The sequence below is a fragment of the Plecotus auritus genome (assembly GCF_963455305.1).
Source record: "Plecotus auritus genome assembly, chromosome: 3".
NCBI lineage: Eukaryota > Metazoa > Chordata > Mammalia > Chiroptera > Vespertilionidae > Plecotus > Plecotus auritus.
The window spans coordinates 194,268,713-194,288,768 of NC_137772.1; the positions used below are offsets into that span (position 1 = coordinate 194,268,713).

General features: G+C 36.9%; 1 protein-coding gene across 1 annotated transcript in view; it reads left to right on the top strand.

The window, feature by feature from the left end:
- Nucleotides 1-20,056, top strand: part of SOX5 (SRY-box transcription factor 5) — a 403,151-nt gene that overhangs the window by 359,070 nt on the left and 24,025 nt on the right. Inside the window, exons 10-11 of the mRNA XM_080660592.1 lie at nucleotides 2,301-2,478; nucleotides 12,357-12,502. Coding sequence (XP_080516718.1) covers nucleotides 2,301-2,478; nucleotides 12,357-12,502 — 324 coding nt within the window. The remainder of the gene's footprint in view (nucleotides 1-2,300; nucleotides 2,479-12,356; nucleotides 12,503-20,056) is intronic.

A 20,056-nucleotide genomic window follows, 5' to 3' on the forward strand; every position in this document is an offset into this window, starting at 1 on the left:
TCTAGTCCTTATTGGCTCACTGAATCTCAATAGCATTTATTTTATTATGCACATGCATATTTTTATTTATTATTATTAGCATATAATGCGATGCTCTGATAAAAAAATTAAGGATTGAGCTACTATTACATCATTTTTAATGTCACCTCCTTATATTGAGGAAGTTTTTTAAAGGGATTTGAAGCCAATATGCATATATTTTAATAATCTCCCTGTATATTATATAAGGCAGTGTCACTCAAACATTAGTGTGCATCAGAATCACCTGGGAATGCTTGTTAAAACACAGATTGGTGGAACCCACCTTCAAAGTTTCTAAGGATAAAGAATTTGCCTTTCTAACAAGTTCCCAGGTGGTGCTGGTGGTGCTAGTCCACAGACCACATTTTGAGACATAGTCATTCATACTGGAGTAGAGTAAAAAAGGGAAACAGTACCCCTGGATTTCTGTCAACCATAGGATCGTATATATGGATTTTGGCTGACCAGCCCAACTAAATAAATGGAGGGGTGATTTTGCCATGGTACTTTTAAAAAAGCTAAAGTAACTTTTTCAAAAATATATATTAAGCCAGTCACGGAATTATCTTACTTCACTTTTTTCCAAAATTCTATGAATCCATATAAATTTTGTATAATGGTCATTAACATATTATGCATCTAACATGATCCCAGATTGCCATGGAATTATCTGATGGATTTTCAGGTAACTATTCGTTTCTCTGAAACAGAAAATAGAATTGGAAAAAAAAATGTTAGCCATTTTCCCTAGCCTGTTCATGGGTTTCATAAGTGCAGCTAACAATAAAATCTAACAATAAACCACTTTAAAATATAAATTTAAAATAGATGTTATATTACACCATTTTACCATTTTTATAAAGTGCCTTGTTTCAGTGTTTTTTAGTAAATATATACATAAAATTTTGTATGCATTAATTAACATGTTTATTAACAGGTTTCCATGTCACCACTTCACACCATTTGATTCTAAACTGTTCCACTTTCGACAAGTTGTTCTGCTACTACTGGTAGATATTTTATGTACTTAACTCACGAAGATTAAACAGTAGCTAACTGGAAACTATATATATGTATATATTTTTTAAATCCTCACCCAATGATATGCATTTTTTTATTTATATATATAGAGAGAGAGAAAAAAAATTGATGTGAGAGAAACATTGATTCATTGCCTCCCATATGCACCCTAACTGGGGATGGAACCTGCAACCTTTTTGGTGTACACAACAATGCTCCAACCAACAGAGCCACCTGTCCAGGGAGGAAGCTATATTTTTATTCTACAATAATACTATGTAAAATTGGATGTAATTTAAACAATAAAATACAAGCAAATTATGTGGTATTTTAATTTTAGAGCACAGAAAAGTAATAACTTTTTGTTTGTAATGAAAAAAGTGATGTAATGTCTGATTCTTATATATTGCAATAAAAATTTGAGTGATAATTGTATTCATAAGGGCTAATATGGATAGTTATAAAATAAAATATGAACTATGTAAACTTGACCTGTGCAAGCATAGAACAATTGGAAATCACCATACCTGCTGAACTGACCACATACAAATCTTTATACCACCATGTAGTGCACTGTAAGGAAAATATGTAAAACAAATTTGGATTTTAAAAAATGTAATGTTAAGTGTTTAGAACATTGTTGCACATAAATAGTACATATTAATATAATGCTAATTTTATTGTTTCAGTTTTTTACTAAACCCAAAAGTGCTCCTATGAAACTTAAGAAAAGGGGTTATTTTCTAACAGTTAGAAAGTTTTCTTCTTTTTTGTATTTAATTTGGGGAGCAGTTCTGATCAGAGCTACACACCATTTCACTCCTCCATCATGGATGTTCCAGGATCTCTACCTAAGCACCAGGCTACAAAGATGCTTGGGACTCAAACCCTATTCTTTGGAGGTTGGATAAAAGCTATCTACATCATAATTTTATATGAACAATGTATTGTCTCAATAAAAATGAATAGTACAAATAATAGCTCTTTCAGAATATTTCTTACAGGTGACATCAGTTATGTGCTTTCTGGATAGTCGAGTGTACATGTACTTAATCTAATACAAAAGGTGTTTCATAATATGTAGTTCACAGTGATGTTTTTGACAGCTGACCAAACATTCGTAATGTTCAGATTGAATGCTAAGATCACTGATTTGTAGAGTAACTTGATGGGAAAGGACAGGCACTATACCTGTGTTTTTCTAGGCATTTGTAATCAGCTTTTCCTTATCACAGCTCATGTTCTAATGATCATTGCAGGATGAAGTGGCACAGCCACTGAACCTATCAGCTAAACCCAAGACCTCTGATGGCAAATCACCCACATCACCCACCTCTCCCCATATGCCAGCTCTGAGAATAAGCAGTGGGGCGGGCCCCCTCAAAGCCTCTGTCCCAGCATCATTAGCTAGTCCTTCAGCCAGAGTTAGCACAATAGGTAAGTTCTGTTTCTTTTGTTATTGCTGATTTTCTGTTTTATGGCAATTGAATGAAATCATCTTTTAATGGCAAATCACGCATACCCTGTGCATGGCTTTAGTTCCATATGAGAGTTCCAATTTGATGGGCCTCATGGGTCTGTTTTAACATGCAATTGGAATTTATAACTCAACTCCAAGTTATAATGTCCCCCTGAAAGTCAAATTGAGCTGCTTATGTTTGTTGCTATAATTGATGTTCTTAAGTTTATATAAAAGAGGCCTAAGTCTAATCACAGAGAGCAGTGGTTCCAGAATGCTGTCGTCAGATGGCTTGCTTTTTCCATCACCGAAATTTATTTTTATGTTTTGTGATGTGTACAAAGTATACATCATAATGAAATACCTTCTGCCTGGTTGAGCAGTCAACCATCAGGATGTGAAGTTTGTTTAGTTCCACACCACTTGAAATTTACCTGAATATATCAAAAGTATTATAAAAAATTGATAGCTTCATTTCTCCCAAATTGTCATTTCAGTAGAGTAGCCAAACACTAGAAAATGTTTCTCATGTGTAATACTTTCAACAATGAAGATTTAATTTTTAAAAAAGAAATGCTTCTATAAGCTTTTAAAATTTTTAATAGTTTGTATTTTAGTAACCTAAATTAGACAGCACTTAATTATTCCCACATTTATTAAAATGTTTGTCATTTGTATACAGTTATGAGGAGGCTAGCACAGACCAATTCTCAAGGAGCTCAGGGTTTAGTTGGGGGAAAAGTCATCTTACAGCATAAGTCAGCCATAGTAAGTAATATTCCAGAACACGGATACGATATGAACCTTTGGTCATATAGAGGAGAATGTTGAATTCTATTTAGGAAGGATCAAGGGAGGCTAAGCTGGGGATAATCTATTTCAAATGGAGCCTTGAAGAAGAGTTATAGCACTAGACATTTTAGACTGTAAAAAAGAAAACACAAAAAAACAAACAAACAAAAAACCACAGTAAAATAGTACACTTTTAAGAAACATATTAATTTGGCTAGGTATAGAACGAGGGTGTAGTAGAAAGCGATCAGAGCTAAAACTGAATGGGGCAAAAAAGTTAAAGAACATGAAGAATAAAAACATTAGGATTTAGTTGGAGCTCATGGGTAGGTAGACTCAGAGAGGGGTTAGTACAGGGTTTAGCAGAATTCCAATTACAACTATTTGAAGAATATGAGGGGAAAAAGAGCAGTTGATATATAGACCAGTCTCTGTAAGCTTGATGTTGAAAAGTTATTTTGAGAAGGTTGAGTAGTGATAGGTTTTAGAATAGAAAAATCGTATTATTTTTCAAAGGGAATAAGAATTGGAGAGATGTATAGATATAAAAGAATGTATCACTGATTGTGCAACAAGAAGAGATAAGGAGAAAGGATTAACTTTGGAAAGGAGAAAAGTCCATTGTTTTTTCTAAGACTGAAGGAAATAAAGAAAAAAAGAAGTAATGTTATGAAGAAATTGTGGGATAGATAGAAAGAAAGCTGAAGGGATGTATTTCAATTGCTTCCATCTTCACAAAGTAGAATTCCAGATTATTTGCCAAGGGAAAGTCAGGATGGGGCAGTGGGGCAGCAATAAGAAGAGAAACAATGAAAACTTAAATTCTGAGAAGTCTGAAAAAGGTTGGGTGTATGTATGCTTTTTATTATTATGCACCATTCTGTTATGGTCAAACTCTCAGTCACTCTGATCAACATCCTAAATGGACACCAAGATAAAGACTTGCTTTCATGTCCTAAGTTGGTAAAAGAAAAAAATACTTTACTTGGCAAGAATGATTTATTTCCATAATAGACATGAAGGCTTATAAATATCACCATGTTGGTATATGAGTTACTTTTGTAATGTCATTAGAACTAGAATATTAAACTAATGAAATGACTAATGCAGTTGCATTTTTTCATATGAGGATTTTATAAATTAGCATTCCAAAGATTAAGTATGAGAAAATATTTTAGAAAGACAAGTATATATTTAATAATATTTGTCATCTGACTTTCTCCACTACTAAAACTTCTCTTATTTTGTTCCTTGAAACATCCCTTCACCACACACATATTCCTCATATTTTCCAAGGAGTTGAAGGCGTTACAATTTGCTTTTCTCTTTTCAACAAATGGCAGATGTTGAAAGCTGAAACTATAATGAGTAATAATGTAGTTGAATAAGAGCTGTGAGCATTAATGGTGTTGTAAAGGTCACTCCTGAAAGAAGAATTAATGTGTTATGCCATTAATAAAGCATGGAAAACTGTGAACTAAAAGATAACTAAAGATATCATTAATGACATGGGCTCTTTGTTATATACCTGCCAGCCATAAATATAGAAAGTGAGTTTTTGAGGTTGGTGACCAATATTACAGTATATTATATAAGGACGTTTTTAATATGGTTGGCAAATGATAGGCAGCTCCTAAGAAAGAATCTTTAAAAGCCAGGGAAGTTTCAGATGAATGATGGATAATTTTAGAAGCTCTTGACCAGATGTTATCTTTCCCTCATTGACCTTTTTCACTCATGTTGCACATGTATTGAACACTTTTAACTTTTTTTTCAAAACATTTTTAACCTATTTTCTCACTGCAGTTAATTTTAGAAGTATAGAGCCTTAACTAGATGGAGCAGATATCCATATCAAAGAGTCAAAACTTGTCATTTTACCGATAAAGAACAGAAGCCTACAGTGGCTAAGTGCTTACTAGGGATTCTAAGTAAGTTGTTCTCAGGGTGTAGATAGCTCTGTGACTCTGTTTGTTACCTCTGGTTTAATTTCAAGGAAACAAATTCATATAGACTTAGTAACGGCCAACTCACATCCAGTGGAGGTGGAGACCTTAAAATCAGTCTCGAGGTTGGGATGCTTTATCTTTAGTTATTGCCCATTGGTAGTCTCTCAGTATTACATGCTTTAATCAGGTACCTACTTAACCTTTCACTCATTCATCCAATAGATGGGTATTAAACATCTTCTCTATGCTATAGATTTTGCTAAGCCTGAAGGATAAGCAGGTGAAAGTATTGGATTGAGGCTTAGATGCCACGGTCTTTGTTCTATCATCTTTGTGGAAGACCCTGAAATATATTATTCTACTCTTCATTCCTGATGAATAAGTGAAATTTCACCTGAGCAAATGGAGTACACATACATAGATCCAATAAGATGAAGGGAAACACTTGGAGGTCCATTAATATGGTATTTTATTTCTGCAACTTGCTCATTTAAAATATGATGACATGAAGGAGAATATTAGCTCAAATACATTTACATTTTTAATGAGAAAAACTCTTATGAGGGTAAGTTGCTGAACAAGAATTATGTAATAGTTACATAGGAAGCCATTGGATTATCAGGAAGTTAGGGGTATCATTCAACATCTGGCAATTAACATTTACAAAGCATTTTATAATTTACAGTTTGCATTCATGTAATATGTTTATTATTCAACTAATTACTGAGAGGTTTCACATGTAAAGAAATAACAGGTGCCAAAAATTTGATGATGTATGACGTCAAAAATAATAAAAAAATTAATATGTATTGAAAATAATTTAAAACACCTGGGCCTTTACTTCTACTTTTAGCTGAAAAATCATATGTAAAATAAATATGTACTAAATAAGAATTTGTATTGCCCTGATATATTATTAAGCCCATGAATTTTAATAAATCCGTGATATATAGTACAGGCTTCCATTGATATGATGACATAGAAAATCAATGAACTTGAAATTATAAAGTTGGAAACTTTCAACTTAGAAATATGCATTTATTCCTTCAACAGTCTGCCATGGGCCAAAGGAATAGCAGAGTAAAAGAAAAAAAAATGCCCTCAAGTAGTGAGTTCAGAGACTGGTGTGAAAGACAAGTTTAGAAAACGAAGGACAATGACACAGTAAGAACATTTACAAGGTTTTGAAGGAGCAGATACATGGGAAGTACTACTGCTGCCAAGGACCATGTCTGGGGTATGTCAGCGAAGTCCTTACAGAAGAGTGACATTGGAATAAATCCCCAAACACACCGGGAAGAGAGAGTATTTCAGAAAAAGACAAGCTTGGGCGACAGAGGTGGGCGGGAGGAAGAAGGCTGTCCTTAGAACAGGAAATAGTTCTGTGCTACACAGAACTCCTGAGAAATCAGCAAGAAATGACCCGGGAGAGATAAACAGAGTTGACATCATGAAGAGATGTTTAGGCCATTTTAAAGTGTTTGGAGTTTATCTTAGAATGACGTTCCATGAGGAGCATTAAAGTGTTTCCTGTTTCAGTATATTTGGGAAAGGCTGCATATTATTGTTACTTCTCGCAGATTCACGATGCACATTAACATATTCAAGATTTTGAGAATTTGTGCATTGAAGAAACCTTTTAACTTTAATTAGTGTTTCCCACTAATAATTTATTGGAACATGGGGTTATTTTGCTTCACAGAATTACCATGTTATAATGCTCCTTTAAGCATTGGGGTACCAAGAGATGAGATTTTTAATTAGGTCAAGTGACATGTTTTTGGATATTTTGGAATGTTTTATCTGCAAGCAGAGTAGGAGATGGATTCAAGGAGCTTCAGCCTGAAGATAGGGAAACCAGTTAGGAGGTTATGGCATTAGCCCAAGTGAGCTATGAGGTGGCTTCAGCAAAAGTAGGGAATGTGGGGATGGAGAAGAAGCACATGTGAGAGGGAGGAGCAGGCAGAGCTGTCAGGGCTCGTTGTGGTTGCCTTTTATATGTTTGGGTAAATGAGGTGTCTTAGATGACTCCCAGGTGACTGCATGGGCAACTGGCATGGGCTGTGGGTGTAGAAAGAACAGACTGAGGAAGTGGGAGATGATGAATTCTGTTCTAGACACACTGCATTTCAGATACTCATGGGACATTCAAGTAGAGAACCTTAGGAGGCAGATGCATGTAACTAGGAATAAGGATTTGAGTCAGACAGTAGATATTTGACAGTACTAGGAATCATCCCTTGATTCTGAGGATTATGTTTAGGGCCAAATGTGATATATTGAATTCTAAGGCTGATGCAACAAATCACAAACTGGGTAGCTTGAAACAAATTTATTCTATCACTGATTGGAAGCTAGAAATCCAAAGTCAAAGAATCAGTAGGGATTAGTTCCTTCTGGAATCTCAGGGGAAATCTGCCCCATGCTTCTTGCTTACCTGGTAGCTCCTAGTGGTTGCTGGCAGTCCTTAGTGTTCCTTGATTTTTAGATGCATAATCCAATCTCTGCCTCCATAGTCACATGACCTTCTTCCCTGTGTCTCCATATGTCAAACTTTACTTTCTCTCAGAAGGACACCAGTCTTTGGATTAAGGCCCACCCTAAATCAGGGTGATCTCATTTCAATAGAGTCTCTTAAAGACTGTATTTCCAAATAAAGTCACATTCACAGATACCAGGGGTTAGCCTGACACAGGGGCATTTCCTTTTGAGAGGTACAACTTAACCCATTACAGGTACTTCCTGCTTTTCCTTCTACCTTGCAAAGTTTGTTTATTTTCATTGTGGAACAGCCATTACTCACTTTTTCTGTTTAATTTTACCCTTTCTAAGATTGGACTTGCCAATTTGCCCATTTTTTTCTGCCTCTGAAAATATATAAAAGGGTCTTTTTTAATTTTAAGAATTTTGTTGTTAGTGGTTAACAAGCAACACTGAGGCACAAAACATCAATTTGTGGTAAATTTTTTAAGATTACAGAATCTGGCAACTCTGATGAATATTCCTAACCTGTGCTTCCCACATCTCATCTGGGATGCTAACTGGAGCCATACTGGCCTTGATCCTCTCACTTCCCTCCCGAGATTGAGGCTTACTGAGTCTCTCCTAAACACATGCCACCTTCCAATCCTGCCTGTAGATACAATTGCTGCCTCAGAATATAATGAAGGAAGAATAAGATGTATCAGGTAATCATTTTGGGTCTTTTTGGACTCTGATGGGGGACTTCCATTTAATTGAACCTCTGTCCCAACAAGAAATGATACCTCCTCCTGGACTTTATCATAACAAGACTGCTGAGGTATACATAGGTTGGGAATGAAAGAAGAAAGAAAATAGAGGAATAATGCTTTTTACTGTCTTCTCAGCTACCAAGAGCTATATATACCTTCACATGTATTATTTTATGTAATTCTTCCATTAAGCTTACATTTATTTTACAGGTGAGGGAAATGGATACTCGGTGAGATTGTTATAATTTGTCAAATAACACACTTTCTGAGAATTAGAAACCCAGATCCATCTGAAGCCAATGCCCAGATCTTCCCTGTTTCACTAATGCTATTTGGCAAATGAACCGCCAGTTAAAGAATAACTGTCAGGGACCACTTGTGATACTAAAAAAAAACAAAAAAAAAACAAAAAAAAACAGATTAACTCATCTAATCTTCACAACATTTGTGTTGTCTGGTCAGTGTTACCCCCTGTAACCAATGAGACCACTGAGACAGAAAAGTGAAATAACTTTTGCAATTTATATAGCTAGTAAGTGGCAAAGCTAGGATTTTAGTTCGGCCTTGTCCAACTCTAAAACACACACACTTCTCCTGAGGGTTGAAACCCTGCAGCTCAATCTACAGAGCAGGTGAAGAAAGGATCCCAGGAAAGGATATGAAGATGGAGGAGTCAGAGAGAAGAGGGGACCCAGTGCTATGATGAGAGTCAAGGAAGGAAGGCATTTCAATGAGGTGATGGTCAGTGCGGTCATTCTGCAGAGAATGGAAAATGCCCCTTAGATTGGAAATTAAAAGAACACAGCAAGCAGGAACAAGATTGTAACGGGAAAGGGAGAGTGAGGAAGGGACGGGAGAATTTGAATCTTTGAGAAGCTTGGCTTAGAAGGCAGAGAGACAGAGCTGGAACAAGGGGACAACAAGGAGGGAGAAACTTTATGTGCCTGTTTTAGGAGAGAGCCTTAGGTACTTACAAGTTGAGATGGTAGAGATGGGAGAGAAGAGCAGATGACAAATGTGACAGAAAATAACCGATGATGAGGTGTAGGAATCTAGAACACGAGTGCAAGGGATTTGCCTTGAATGAAAACAGAGGCACCTTTTTACTGACACAAGAAGAGACATAAATGGAGATAGATTTGAAGCTGCATGGGGTAACAATGGGTGGGGGTAGGGTAAGGAGCAGGAAGGTGAAATTCTGTCTTTCTGGTCTTTTCAAAATCAGAGGCCAGACCATTTGCCAAGAGAGGGAATCAGCAAGAGTGGGAATTTGGTGACTGTGATTAGAAAAAAAATGTAAAGCACCACCAAACAATCCCATTAAGATTCAGTCTGTGGTATATAAATGGCTTTTATGATTTAACACAAGAGGTACAAATGTTAGAATTCCAGGTCGCATGTTAACCAAAACTCAAGAGTCTCTAAGAGCAAGAATGTTTACTTGAAAGTAAGCTTCTATCTCCACATGGACAGGAACACATACCTCAACTTGGAACTAGCCATTCCAGAACACATGTCTGTCAGTCATTTACCCCCGTAACAATTTGTATTCATTTTGCATCTATATCATTTTTCCTTCACAATGTTATATTGGCAGCACCTAAAAAGCATAAACAATTAATACTTGTATTCAGTGCCATGTGCCAAACTATTTCACACATATATGTGCTCTGGAAGAAGCTAAATAGACTACAAAAATGTGTGATGCCTGATTGTACATAAACAGGGGTTAGAGGGTAGGAAAATCAAGCTGTCCACTTAGGATGTTACTAAAGAAACATATACCAAGACCATCACTGCCAGAGAGTGGTAGTACTTATGAATAGAATACCTCAAGAATCATATATCAAGAAGCTTGTCCAAGTCAGCATAATATAATGTTAAAAACAACCATCTTTTATAGTAAATATTAACCTTGTAGGTCTGACCGAAGTCAGTTGTTCATATGGAAAATAAGAATAATTAATAAATAATAATATAAGAATAAACTGTTTCACGTACTCACAACTGTAAACCTACTTTTGCCCCACCCTGCATAGTAAGTCCAGGCTTCCTCTTGTATGGACTGCACTAGAACTAATCTTTCTGCTTAAAGGAAAGCAGAGAACAAGGTCTGGTCTGTGCGCAGTAAGGGGTGGGGGGAGGCAGTGCTGCCCTAATCTCACATCAGCTTCTTCAATAGAAATGTTTAAGCAGCGAGTGGGTTTCTATGTGTTTTGGCAATCAGCAGATCAGATAGAAGAGTCTAGCTATACAACGAGGATGTGTAATTTGACATGATTAGACAAGGCTCTTTAGTACCAGAACATTCATAATTGAGACAAAGAAATAGTATTAATAACACTTTCCTAACACGGCAGCTAGCCACTTTATATTTCCTTTCTTTAATCTTAGTGTTTTTCAACAAATCATGGGATTTAATAGCGTGTTTTGGCAGATTAGAGGATTTATGGCCCAGATGTTTTTTGTTCTAAAAATGGATTAGGGTGTAAAGTTTGCTGGAATCCATGGAACATGTTGAGGCAAGCCGGTCATTTTATGTGTGATTAGTGCCTGCCTTCTGTCTCACAGTCCCTCCATCTGTCACAATACACCAATGGATCTGGTTAGATTTAGCCTCATGTCACAAACAAGTCCCTTTTCTGGGCAATATCATATTATAGATTTAGTTTATGCCATTTTATGCCCTAGTTAAAAGATAGGGAGAGCGAAAGATGAGATATTAGCTTTCCTTTCAATATTTGTAAAACAAATCTTTTCTCATTGGTACTCTACCTTAAGATCATGCAGATTATAATAATAATGGGCATCAAATAAAAAAAAATGACCAGTGTTAAAATTAAATTAAAAAAATGTTTTGCTTCTTACACCTGTTATTCTTTAAAAGACATATTTGTCAATGTTTTTGTTTGTTTTCTTTTTTTTTCTAACTCTGGATTGTAGAGCTACAGATACAGGCTGGTCATTTGACCATCTTATTGAGAGTATGAATTGTGTGACTATTCTTACCAGTAGCCACAATTTTTAAAAAATCAAACAATTACAGCTGCTTAGTTACATTCTGTGCTTGAAATTTAGCCTCTTAACTATTACAAGTATGTATCCATAGCAAACCACTGCCACCTGGGGTTTATTTAACTGTAAACGTATTCAGGGCCAAAATGCTCTTCTTTGTCAGTTAATAATGATTTATTCTTCCTTTAAATAACAACCTGGAAGTGCTATGCCCAAACTTTAAATTGGCCTTTTTAATGCTATGAGTGTGTCAGTAATTACAGTGATAATTATCAATATCTGCATCTTGTGGTAACATTAAAAGAATCCTTCCATGAAAAGAAATCAAAAATAGGTTTTATTTTTGCACTACAAAATATTCAGATAATTAGCCCTAGCCCGTTTGGCTCAGTGGATAGATCATCAGCCTGCGGACTGAAAGGTCCCAGGTTCGATTCCAATCAAGGGGCATGTACCTTGGTTGCGGGCACATCCCCAGTGGGAGGTGTGCAGGAGGCAGTTGATCGATGTTTCTCTCTCATCGATGTTTCTAACTCTCTATCCCTCTCCCTTCCTCTCTGTAAAAAAAAAATCAATAAAAATATATTTTAAAAAAATTCAGATAATTAAAAATAGTTTCTTCAAAAAACTATATTTCAAACTTCTTTTCCAGTGTGTGGAAACAGCTACCTTTCACTTAGCATTATGCTTCATTTACAGATGTTTGGCAATGTGTTCATGTATGACTTATTCATTCATTTAGACAAATTCCACTGAGAAATTATTATGTGCCAGATACCAGCCACTACCCAAAAAAGAAGTGATTGCTATGATTAAAGTTCCCATGCATTTGTACAAAACATACTCTTTGTTCTGTTGCATCTTCAGGTTATTTAAATGACCATGATGCTGTCACCAAGGCAATCCAAGAAGCGCGGCAGATGAAGGAGCAACTTCGGCGGGAACAACAGGTGCTTGATGGGAAGGTGGCTGTTGTGAATAGTCTAGGTCTCAATAACTGCCGGACAGAAAAGGTTAGTTCTTAAAATACCTGACTTTCCAAAAATGCTTAAATCACCTAAATTCTTTTCTTCTTTATTGTCTTTTCATCTTCTCATCATCTCAGAATAATAGTCCTCCTCCCGTTTTCCTCCTGTCAATACAGAAATCTCCATGTCCATCCCAATCAAAACCAGCCCAAAACAGGCAGGCTTATAGTTCTCTTGTTTCCATCTTCAAACCTTATTGACAATCAATATATTTCTCTGCCCTCCATTTGTATTGAAATGAAATGGCACTTGAGATAGCTGAATCTTAGTGAAAGTTCTGCTTTCCAGAGATGCTTAACTTGTATTTGGGGATGAGCTGGATTTTAAAATGCTGAATCTTCTTTAACCAGCATAAGCTTGGATGATACCCATGCTCATAGTCTAAGCATCTAGGATCCTGGGCTGGTCATATGTTTCTAATGCAAAACACTGTCAAGTTTTAGGTGACTGCACAGCTGGAAAATTTTACTTTATCATAAAATAAAATGTGATTTTTAAAACTTGGACATTATTATTCTATCTAAGCCCAGTGAAACTTCTGAATTTTTCTGAAATGTGACAATTTAAAACTTTTTTGGTCTAAAATACATTATATTATATTCAGAAAAAATATTTTAAGTTCTAGAAAGCTCAAAGTGATTTACTTCTTTTGGTAATGTTTGATATGTTTTGAATTGAAATTTTGAAGTGTTTTTAAATCTCCTTTAAACAATCCTCTAGCTATATAGACACAACAGATAAGAGGGGGGGAAATGATCAGCTACTTAGCAATAAACTGAGAAACATGAGTCAAACAGGATTGTACAGAAGGAGCAGTTTGCTAATCTGGATATGTTCTTGGGTTCCCGGGGTTTACATGGAATTTGGTGTATAATCTCTAAGAAGCTAGCAATCTACATATTGAAGGGAAATATATGCACGACCCTGTCACAACTGTACCTTTCTTCTGGTCCAAACATGGGTCAAAAGGTAAAAGAAATTATTTCAAGCCTGTTCTGTTTCTGGAGGGGAGAGCAGATCGTGGGTCAGTCTCTCATCCTCTGCAGTCTCACAACGTGAAAAGGTGCTGGTGCAGCAAGAAGGGGACAACCTTCCTCTAGCTAAGTGCCAGAGAGAAGAGGCAAAGCGAAGTGACAGCTCCAAGAAGGAAGGGAGGGTCGCAAGCATAAAGGAATTTATATTCAAATATTTAAACATTCTTGAAAGGATGCTTGAACAGAAACTCCTTTTTTTCTGCTCCCCATGTAGAAGTGACTTTAACACTCAGCCAGATGCTAATGAAAAGTGACTGGAGCTATTCCTCGCAAGCATAGCTAAATTGCTGTTATTTGTTAAGTGCATTGAATTCAGCTGTGGATACAGCAGTTGGTTGCATTCAGCAAGCATCTGTACCCTTTTTTTTCTTTCTAATCCTCCAAAGCAGAGACAACTCTACCTATCTCCCCCCTCTCCTCCCCTATGCTGGCTGGGACTTGTCAAGTGACAACAGACCAAATCCTTTTGGACAGGAAGGCTTCATCCTAAATTCTATATACTTGCAAAACAGGCCTTGTGGTTGGATCAGGGAGCCTATTAAGAGCACTTTGGTGGTATGGAAATTCATCTTCATGAAGCTCCTAGGCCCCTAAGCAGCATGCTGGTTAGCTCTGGTTACAGATCAGTCATTCACATCGGAGGGCAATAATTGCGCTGACGGCTTGTAAGGCAATGGTAGTACATAAAATAATCCCGGGCCCTCCACCATAGCACTGCGAGTTAATCTTCTCTAATACAGATCAGCTGTTGTTCTAACACATGACTTCATGCAGACTCCAGTGACTCTGCTCAGCCTTTTGATTAAGTAACAGGAGTGGAACCATCTGCATTCACTTTATTCCATAGTGTCTATTGTTAGGGATCCTCATTGCCACTTCTTGTTCCACCTCCACCATCACACTTTATTTTATTTCTCTAATTAGCACCTCCTATTTGAGGTGCAGGAGTTAGATTTCCTCTGTGGAAAGCTACTGCTTTTAATTCTCCTCTCTCTTTTGTAGAATTATAATGACTTTTTTAAAGACTATTTTTGAAGTAATATTTGCCAAAATCTGCTGCCCAATTAATATGTCTTCATTCTCAAGAAGATTAGCATCCCCAAATCTCTTCACCATACACTTTCAATGCAGTTGAGTTATGTCTTCAATTAAAGTCTTATATTTTTATGGGGTTTTAAGTGAAACTCTTAAAAAAATATGAAGGCAAGCAATTCCACTATTGTAATAATATGGCTAACCCTTGTAATGAATAGGTAAACCGTTCGGCAGGACCCAAACTAGTTCATCACTTTTTACCCTTGACACCTGAGAATGAACTAAGGTTATTGAACCTCTCTTAGAAGCAGGTATTACTGTGGTTGCCTTTTCTTGTTGAACTAGCTTGGGTGTCACTTCCACAATGTCGAGGATTGATATATGTCTGTGCAATTCATGGGGATGAAATGATGTCAAATGTACATATTTAATTAGTAATTATTCAACATTAGCATCTATTATCTATTAAGGATGGGGCTGTGTACTTGAGGTGCTATCTATAATAATAAAAGCATAATATGCTAATTAGACCACACATCCTTCTGGACAACCTTCCGGATGAAGCCAGGGCTGCAAGGACCAAGGTGGCCACTCCGGTGGGCAGGGGCCGGGGCAGAGGATGCGAATTTCATGCATTGGGCCTCTAGTATTTAATAAGAAAATATGTCCTCTGCCTTTATAGTTTTTAGAGTTGAAGTCAAATTATTATTTTGACTGTTAATCATAGCATATTTATGTTAGTAGGCCTACCTATGGGATTAAATAAGGACCCCACATTGCTTAGCATATCGGATCAGTTATATACCTGAGTTGACAAAGTGGATGCTTATTCTTCCACATAAAGTGACATCACTATACATAGTGTGTATTTCCTTAGTACCTACCTTTTTAGTAGATTTTTATAATCACCCAACTTTAGCCATGCCAGAGCATAGATAGATTAGTAATTGGCTTGACATTTTGCTTCTGAGTTATTTTTTAAATATATATATATATATATATATATATATATATATATATATATATATTCAAAAATCAATCAATCTATGTATATATTGATTTCAGAGAGGAAGGAGAGGGAGAGAGATAGAAACATCAATGATGAGAGAGAATCATCAACATTCAGCTGTCTCCTACACGCTTCCACTGGAGATTGAGCCTGCAAGCGGGGCATATGCCCCGAGGGAATCAAACTATGACCTCCTTGTTCCTAGGTCAATGCTCAACCACTGAGCAACACTAGCTGGACTGCTTCGGAGTTCTTAGTAAAAGACAAACAGGGTATATGATAACTTCCTTTATAGTTTGCACTATTATCTTCTCATATATTTGAATCCCAAAAGGAGGATATTTTTATCTTCCTAAAACAAAACTCCCAATTTTTCAAACCCAGAAGATATGTGAAATGTAAGAAGTAGTTGCCCTGGCCGGTGTGGCTCAGCTGATTGAGCCTCATCCCATGCACCAAAAGGTTTCCAGTTCAGTTCCCAGACGGGCACAAGCCTGGGTTGTGGGCTTGATCCCCAGAAGGGGATGTGCCAGAGGCAGTGGCAGTTGACTGATGTATTGCTCTCACATCGATGTTTCTCTCTCTACCTTCTCTTTCTAAAAATCTATAAAATATATTTAAAATAAAAATAATTCCTTCTTGCCGAAACCGGTTTGGCTCAGTGGATAGAGTGTCGGCCTGCGGACTGAAAGGTCCCGGGTTCGATTCCGGTCAAGGGCATGTACCTGGGTTGCAGGCACATCCCCAGTGGGAGGTGTGCAGGAGGCAGCTGATCGATGTTTCTCTCTCATCGATGTTTCTAGCTCTCTATCTCTCTCCCTTCCTCTCTGTAAAATATCAATAAAATATATTTAAAAAAAATAAAATAATTCTTTCTTTAAAAAAATAAAGAAATGAAAGGAGTGGGTGCCATAAAGGAGAGAAAAAGGTAGAAAGGAGCTGGGAGAAAGGAAATGGGGAAAGAAATTGAGCCTGGTGCTTTCCAGCGGCCTAAAAGGTGATAGCATAACCTGCCATCCAGATAATTGGAATCCTGCAGTGGAGATCTGTTTTCTTGAGCACACAAACCTTATAAACATTAAGTTTTCTTCACATTTCAAATAACCAATATGGTTGTCCCAACTAGAAGGTCTTCATTCTGAAGAGCTGTAATTGGACAGTGAAAACAATTAGAAGTGTGAAGAAAGGGATGAATGTTTTTCAGTAATGTATACTGAAACGTATAATGAAAGTCATTTTTACTGAAACACATTGTACTTGAAGACTTCTAAAAGAGTTTTCATTTCTTAACTTTTCTTGGAAGTGTTTCAACATACCCAAGAACTGTGTATGTCAGGTTTCTCGGAAACTCTGAGACACAGTGTTATTTATAATTGTCATCTCTGGTTAATTGTAGCATGATTGTATATTCAAATAATGTTATCTTTTTACCACACAGCTCTGTTACAGATTACTTTTATGGATGGATAAGTAAACTTCTCAGGTAGGAAGGCTCAGAAAGAATACCCTCATACAGTTATTTTGTAAAAAACACCTGCTTTGCTTCCTTAACATCTAAATGGCAGTTCTGATCCTACAATCAACTGCATATTTAGGTTCTGACCTTGTGTTTGAAGGTGTCCATACCTAATAGGAGAACCCACCCAGCAATTTAAATGTAATAGAAACCCATTGCTCAGGACTGAAATAAATAGACCAGAAGTTTCCCTGCCCTTTTCTCTCAATGGTGTTATCCTAGGAAGATGATACCTATGCTGCAGTTAAATGCATGTATTTCATTACATGTATCAGGAAATCTAAATATAGTAGCTTCAACCAAGATTAAGTTTTAGCATATAATGAGGTAAAGAGCAGAAGGTTGGTGACATTAGTTTATCAGCTCAGTGATGTCAGGGTTGGAATCTCTGTGGTTCTCTTGGTTTTTTCCTTAGAGTCACAAAATGTGGCCGCACTTACAGCTATCCATGAAGGCAAGCAGTACAGGAAGGGAAATTTGTTTCCGCTTTGCTAAGTTCAGTATTCATTCACATAGGGATGTTTTTACATTATTCTCATAGGGATGTTTCTCTGTACCCCTCAAGCTGACTTCCGCAAACATCTCCTTTGGTAGTGCTGGGTCATAAGCACATCTTTAAGAGGATTACTGGCGAAAGGAAGAGAAATTGCTTTAAATTGGTCATGAATTATGTTCTGGGACTGAGAGAGACCGGATTCTATCCTCCCTGAAATCAAGGGATATCTTAAGATCAAAGATTATATTGGCAGGAAAGAAAAAAAAAAGGAACCAGTGTAGCTATTGGGTAGGAAAAGGCTATTGGGAGCCACAGCTACATTAGAAAAATGATATTAAAACTCTCAAAACTGCTCTGTTCTTTATTGTTTCATGTTTGTTGTCATCTCTCTAACTACCTTGGCTCTTCTGCTATTACATGTTGAGAGCCTTCCTTATAACTTGTCTGTGGTTCATTAAGAATTAAATGAATTGCCCTGGCCAGTGTGGTTCAGTTGGTTGAACATTGTCCAGTGCACTGTGCCCCCAAAGGTCGAGGGTTCAATTCCCTATCAGGGCACATACCCAAGTTGTGGGTTCAATTTCTGGTCAAGTAGATTCCCAGTCAGGGTGCATATGAGAGGCAACTGATTCTCTCTCTCTCTCTCTCTCTCTCTCTCTCTCTCTCTCTCTCTCCCCTCTCTTCCTTCCTCTCTCTCTAAAAATTAATAAAAACATACAAGCATGTCCAGAAGAAAACATTGCTTGGTGAAATAAATGTGTGTTTACACACATGCTGCCAACAATGTACCTGGAATCTAAACACCTGCACATGCTATGAATGCATTTTTAACTGCAAAGAACAGCAGCTGGGAAAATGTCTTATTTTTCCTTCTGAGGTTCAGTGAAAATTCTTTGCAAATTTCCGTAGAATAAGAGGAAAATTGGGTGAATAACATGTATATTATAAATAATAATTTACTCAATAATGACATCAGTTTCTCTTTACATTTCTCAGTCAGATTCATACGAAGCCTTACCATGGACGATATACCCAGACTGATTTGTAAATCAAGGTGGATTTTCATTACTCCGGCGCTAGGGAACTCTTCTTTACAACCCCCTCTTCGCTGCCATTGTCATTCCTTTTCTTTCCCTTTAACAGAGTGCCAAACATGAAATGACAGTGACCAATGTTGACTTAATGTGGATGTTTAATAATGAAAAAAAAGTGTGTCAGTCCCAGCATTAGTTACAAATGGCAGTAAGTGTATCGGATGGCAGCCCTGTAATAATTTTGCATCCATCATTCTTTCCCGACGCTTCGCTGGCCATCTGATGGATGGGGCCAGCAGTGTTAACGCTTCTGAAACTGACACAGTAGATCTAGTTCAGCATTACCTAACACATGCTCCTGCCCTTAGATAAGGAGGAGGCATGTGAGGAATTGTGAATTACAGGTTTTGCTTGCTTTGGACAAGTGATTATGAAAGGACTCATGCCTCTGCGTTCAGTGGAAGATTCTACAATTAATTCATGATTTATGGATGGCTTTTGTAGATGTTGCCTTTAGCTAAAATGCATTAGAGAAGTCAAATTAAAACTAGATATTTCAGTGGTTAGAGAAAGACTCCATGAGGAGAAAGCCATGTTAGGTAGATCCTTCAGGAGGAAATGAGATGTCATTGGAAGTATGGCCAAGCAGAAGCTTATCCTAGGGGTGTGTGTGTGTGTGTGTGTGTGTGTGTGTGTGTGTGTGTGTGTGTGTTTGTGTGTGTGTGTTAAAAAAAAAAAGTCCCTGCTAAACTTTTAAAACCACTGGCTAGAATATGCCTAAGAACCAATTACAATAACAAAAATGATTGATATTTTCTCTTTATAAAAGTGAATATATATTTTTAATCTCTACTTTACATATAATAATTTTTTGGAGACTTTAATTAAAAGGTACGCACAACCTGGTATTGAACACTTGCCTTTCATTATGGGAGTCTCTCTACTTTGCAAATTTATATAAATGGATGGGGAAGTGCTTTCTAGGCAACTGAGTATTAGGAAATCTAGACTAGCTTTGTATATGCAAGTGGGCATTTGATCCTTTTCTTTTGTTTTTCATTCATAAAACCTTCTTAATTCTGAGCATCTTAGCTGGGGAACACTTCTTATGGGACAGGAAGGGAGAGGAAAACCCCTTGGTGAATATTATCAGCACAGAGCAGCCAGTTTTCAAAGACCACGACAAAAAGGCAAATAGGTATTATGTCATCATCCATCCATCACTCTATATGTCAGCCTTCCAATAATTCCAATCGACATTCTCAACAGGCTGGTGCAAGTTAAAGGGGCTGTTTGTTTCTAGAAATAGAGTATAGGCTGTCTATAGCCTTTTGTTCCAGATGGGGTTTTTTTCTGTGTCTTTTCATTTCTTTCTTTTCCTTTTGGGGGCATTTAATTGAAATCCATGCCGAGTG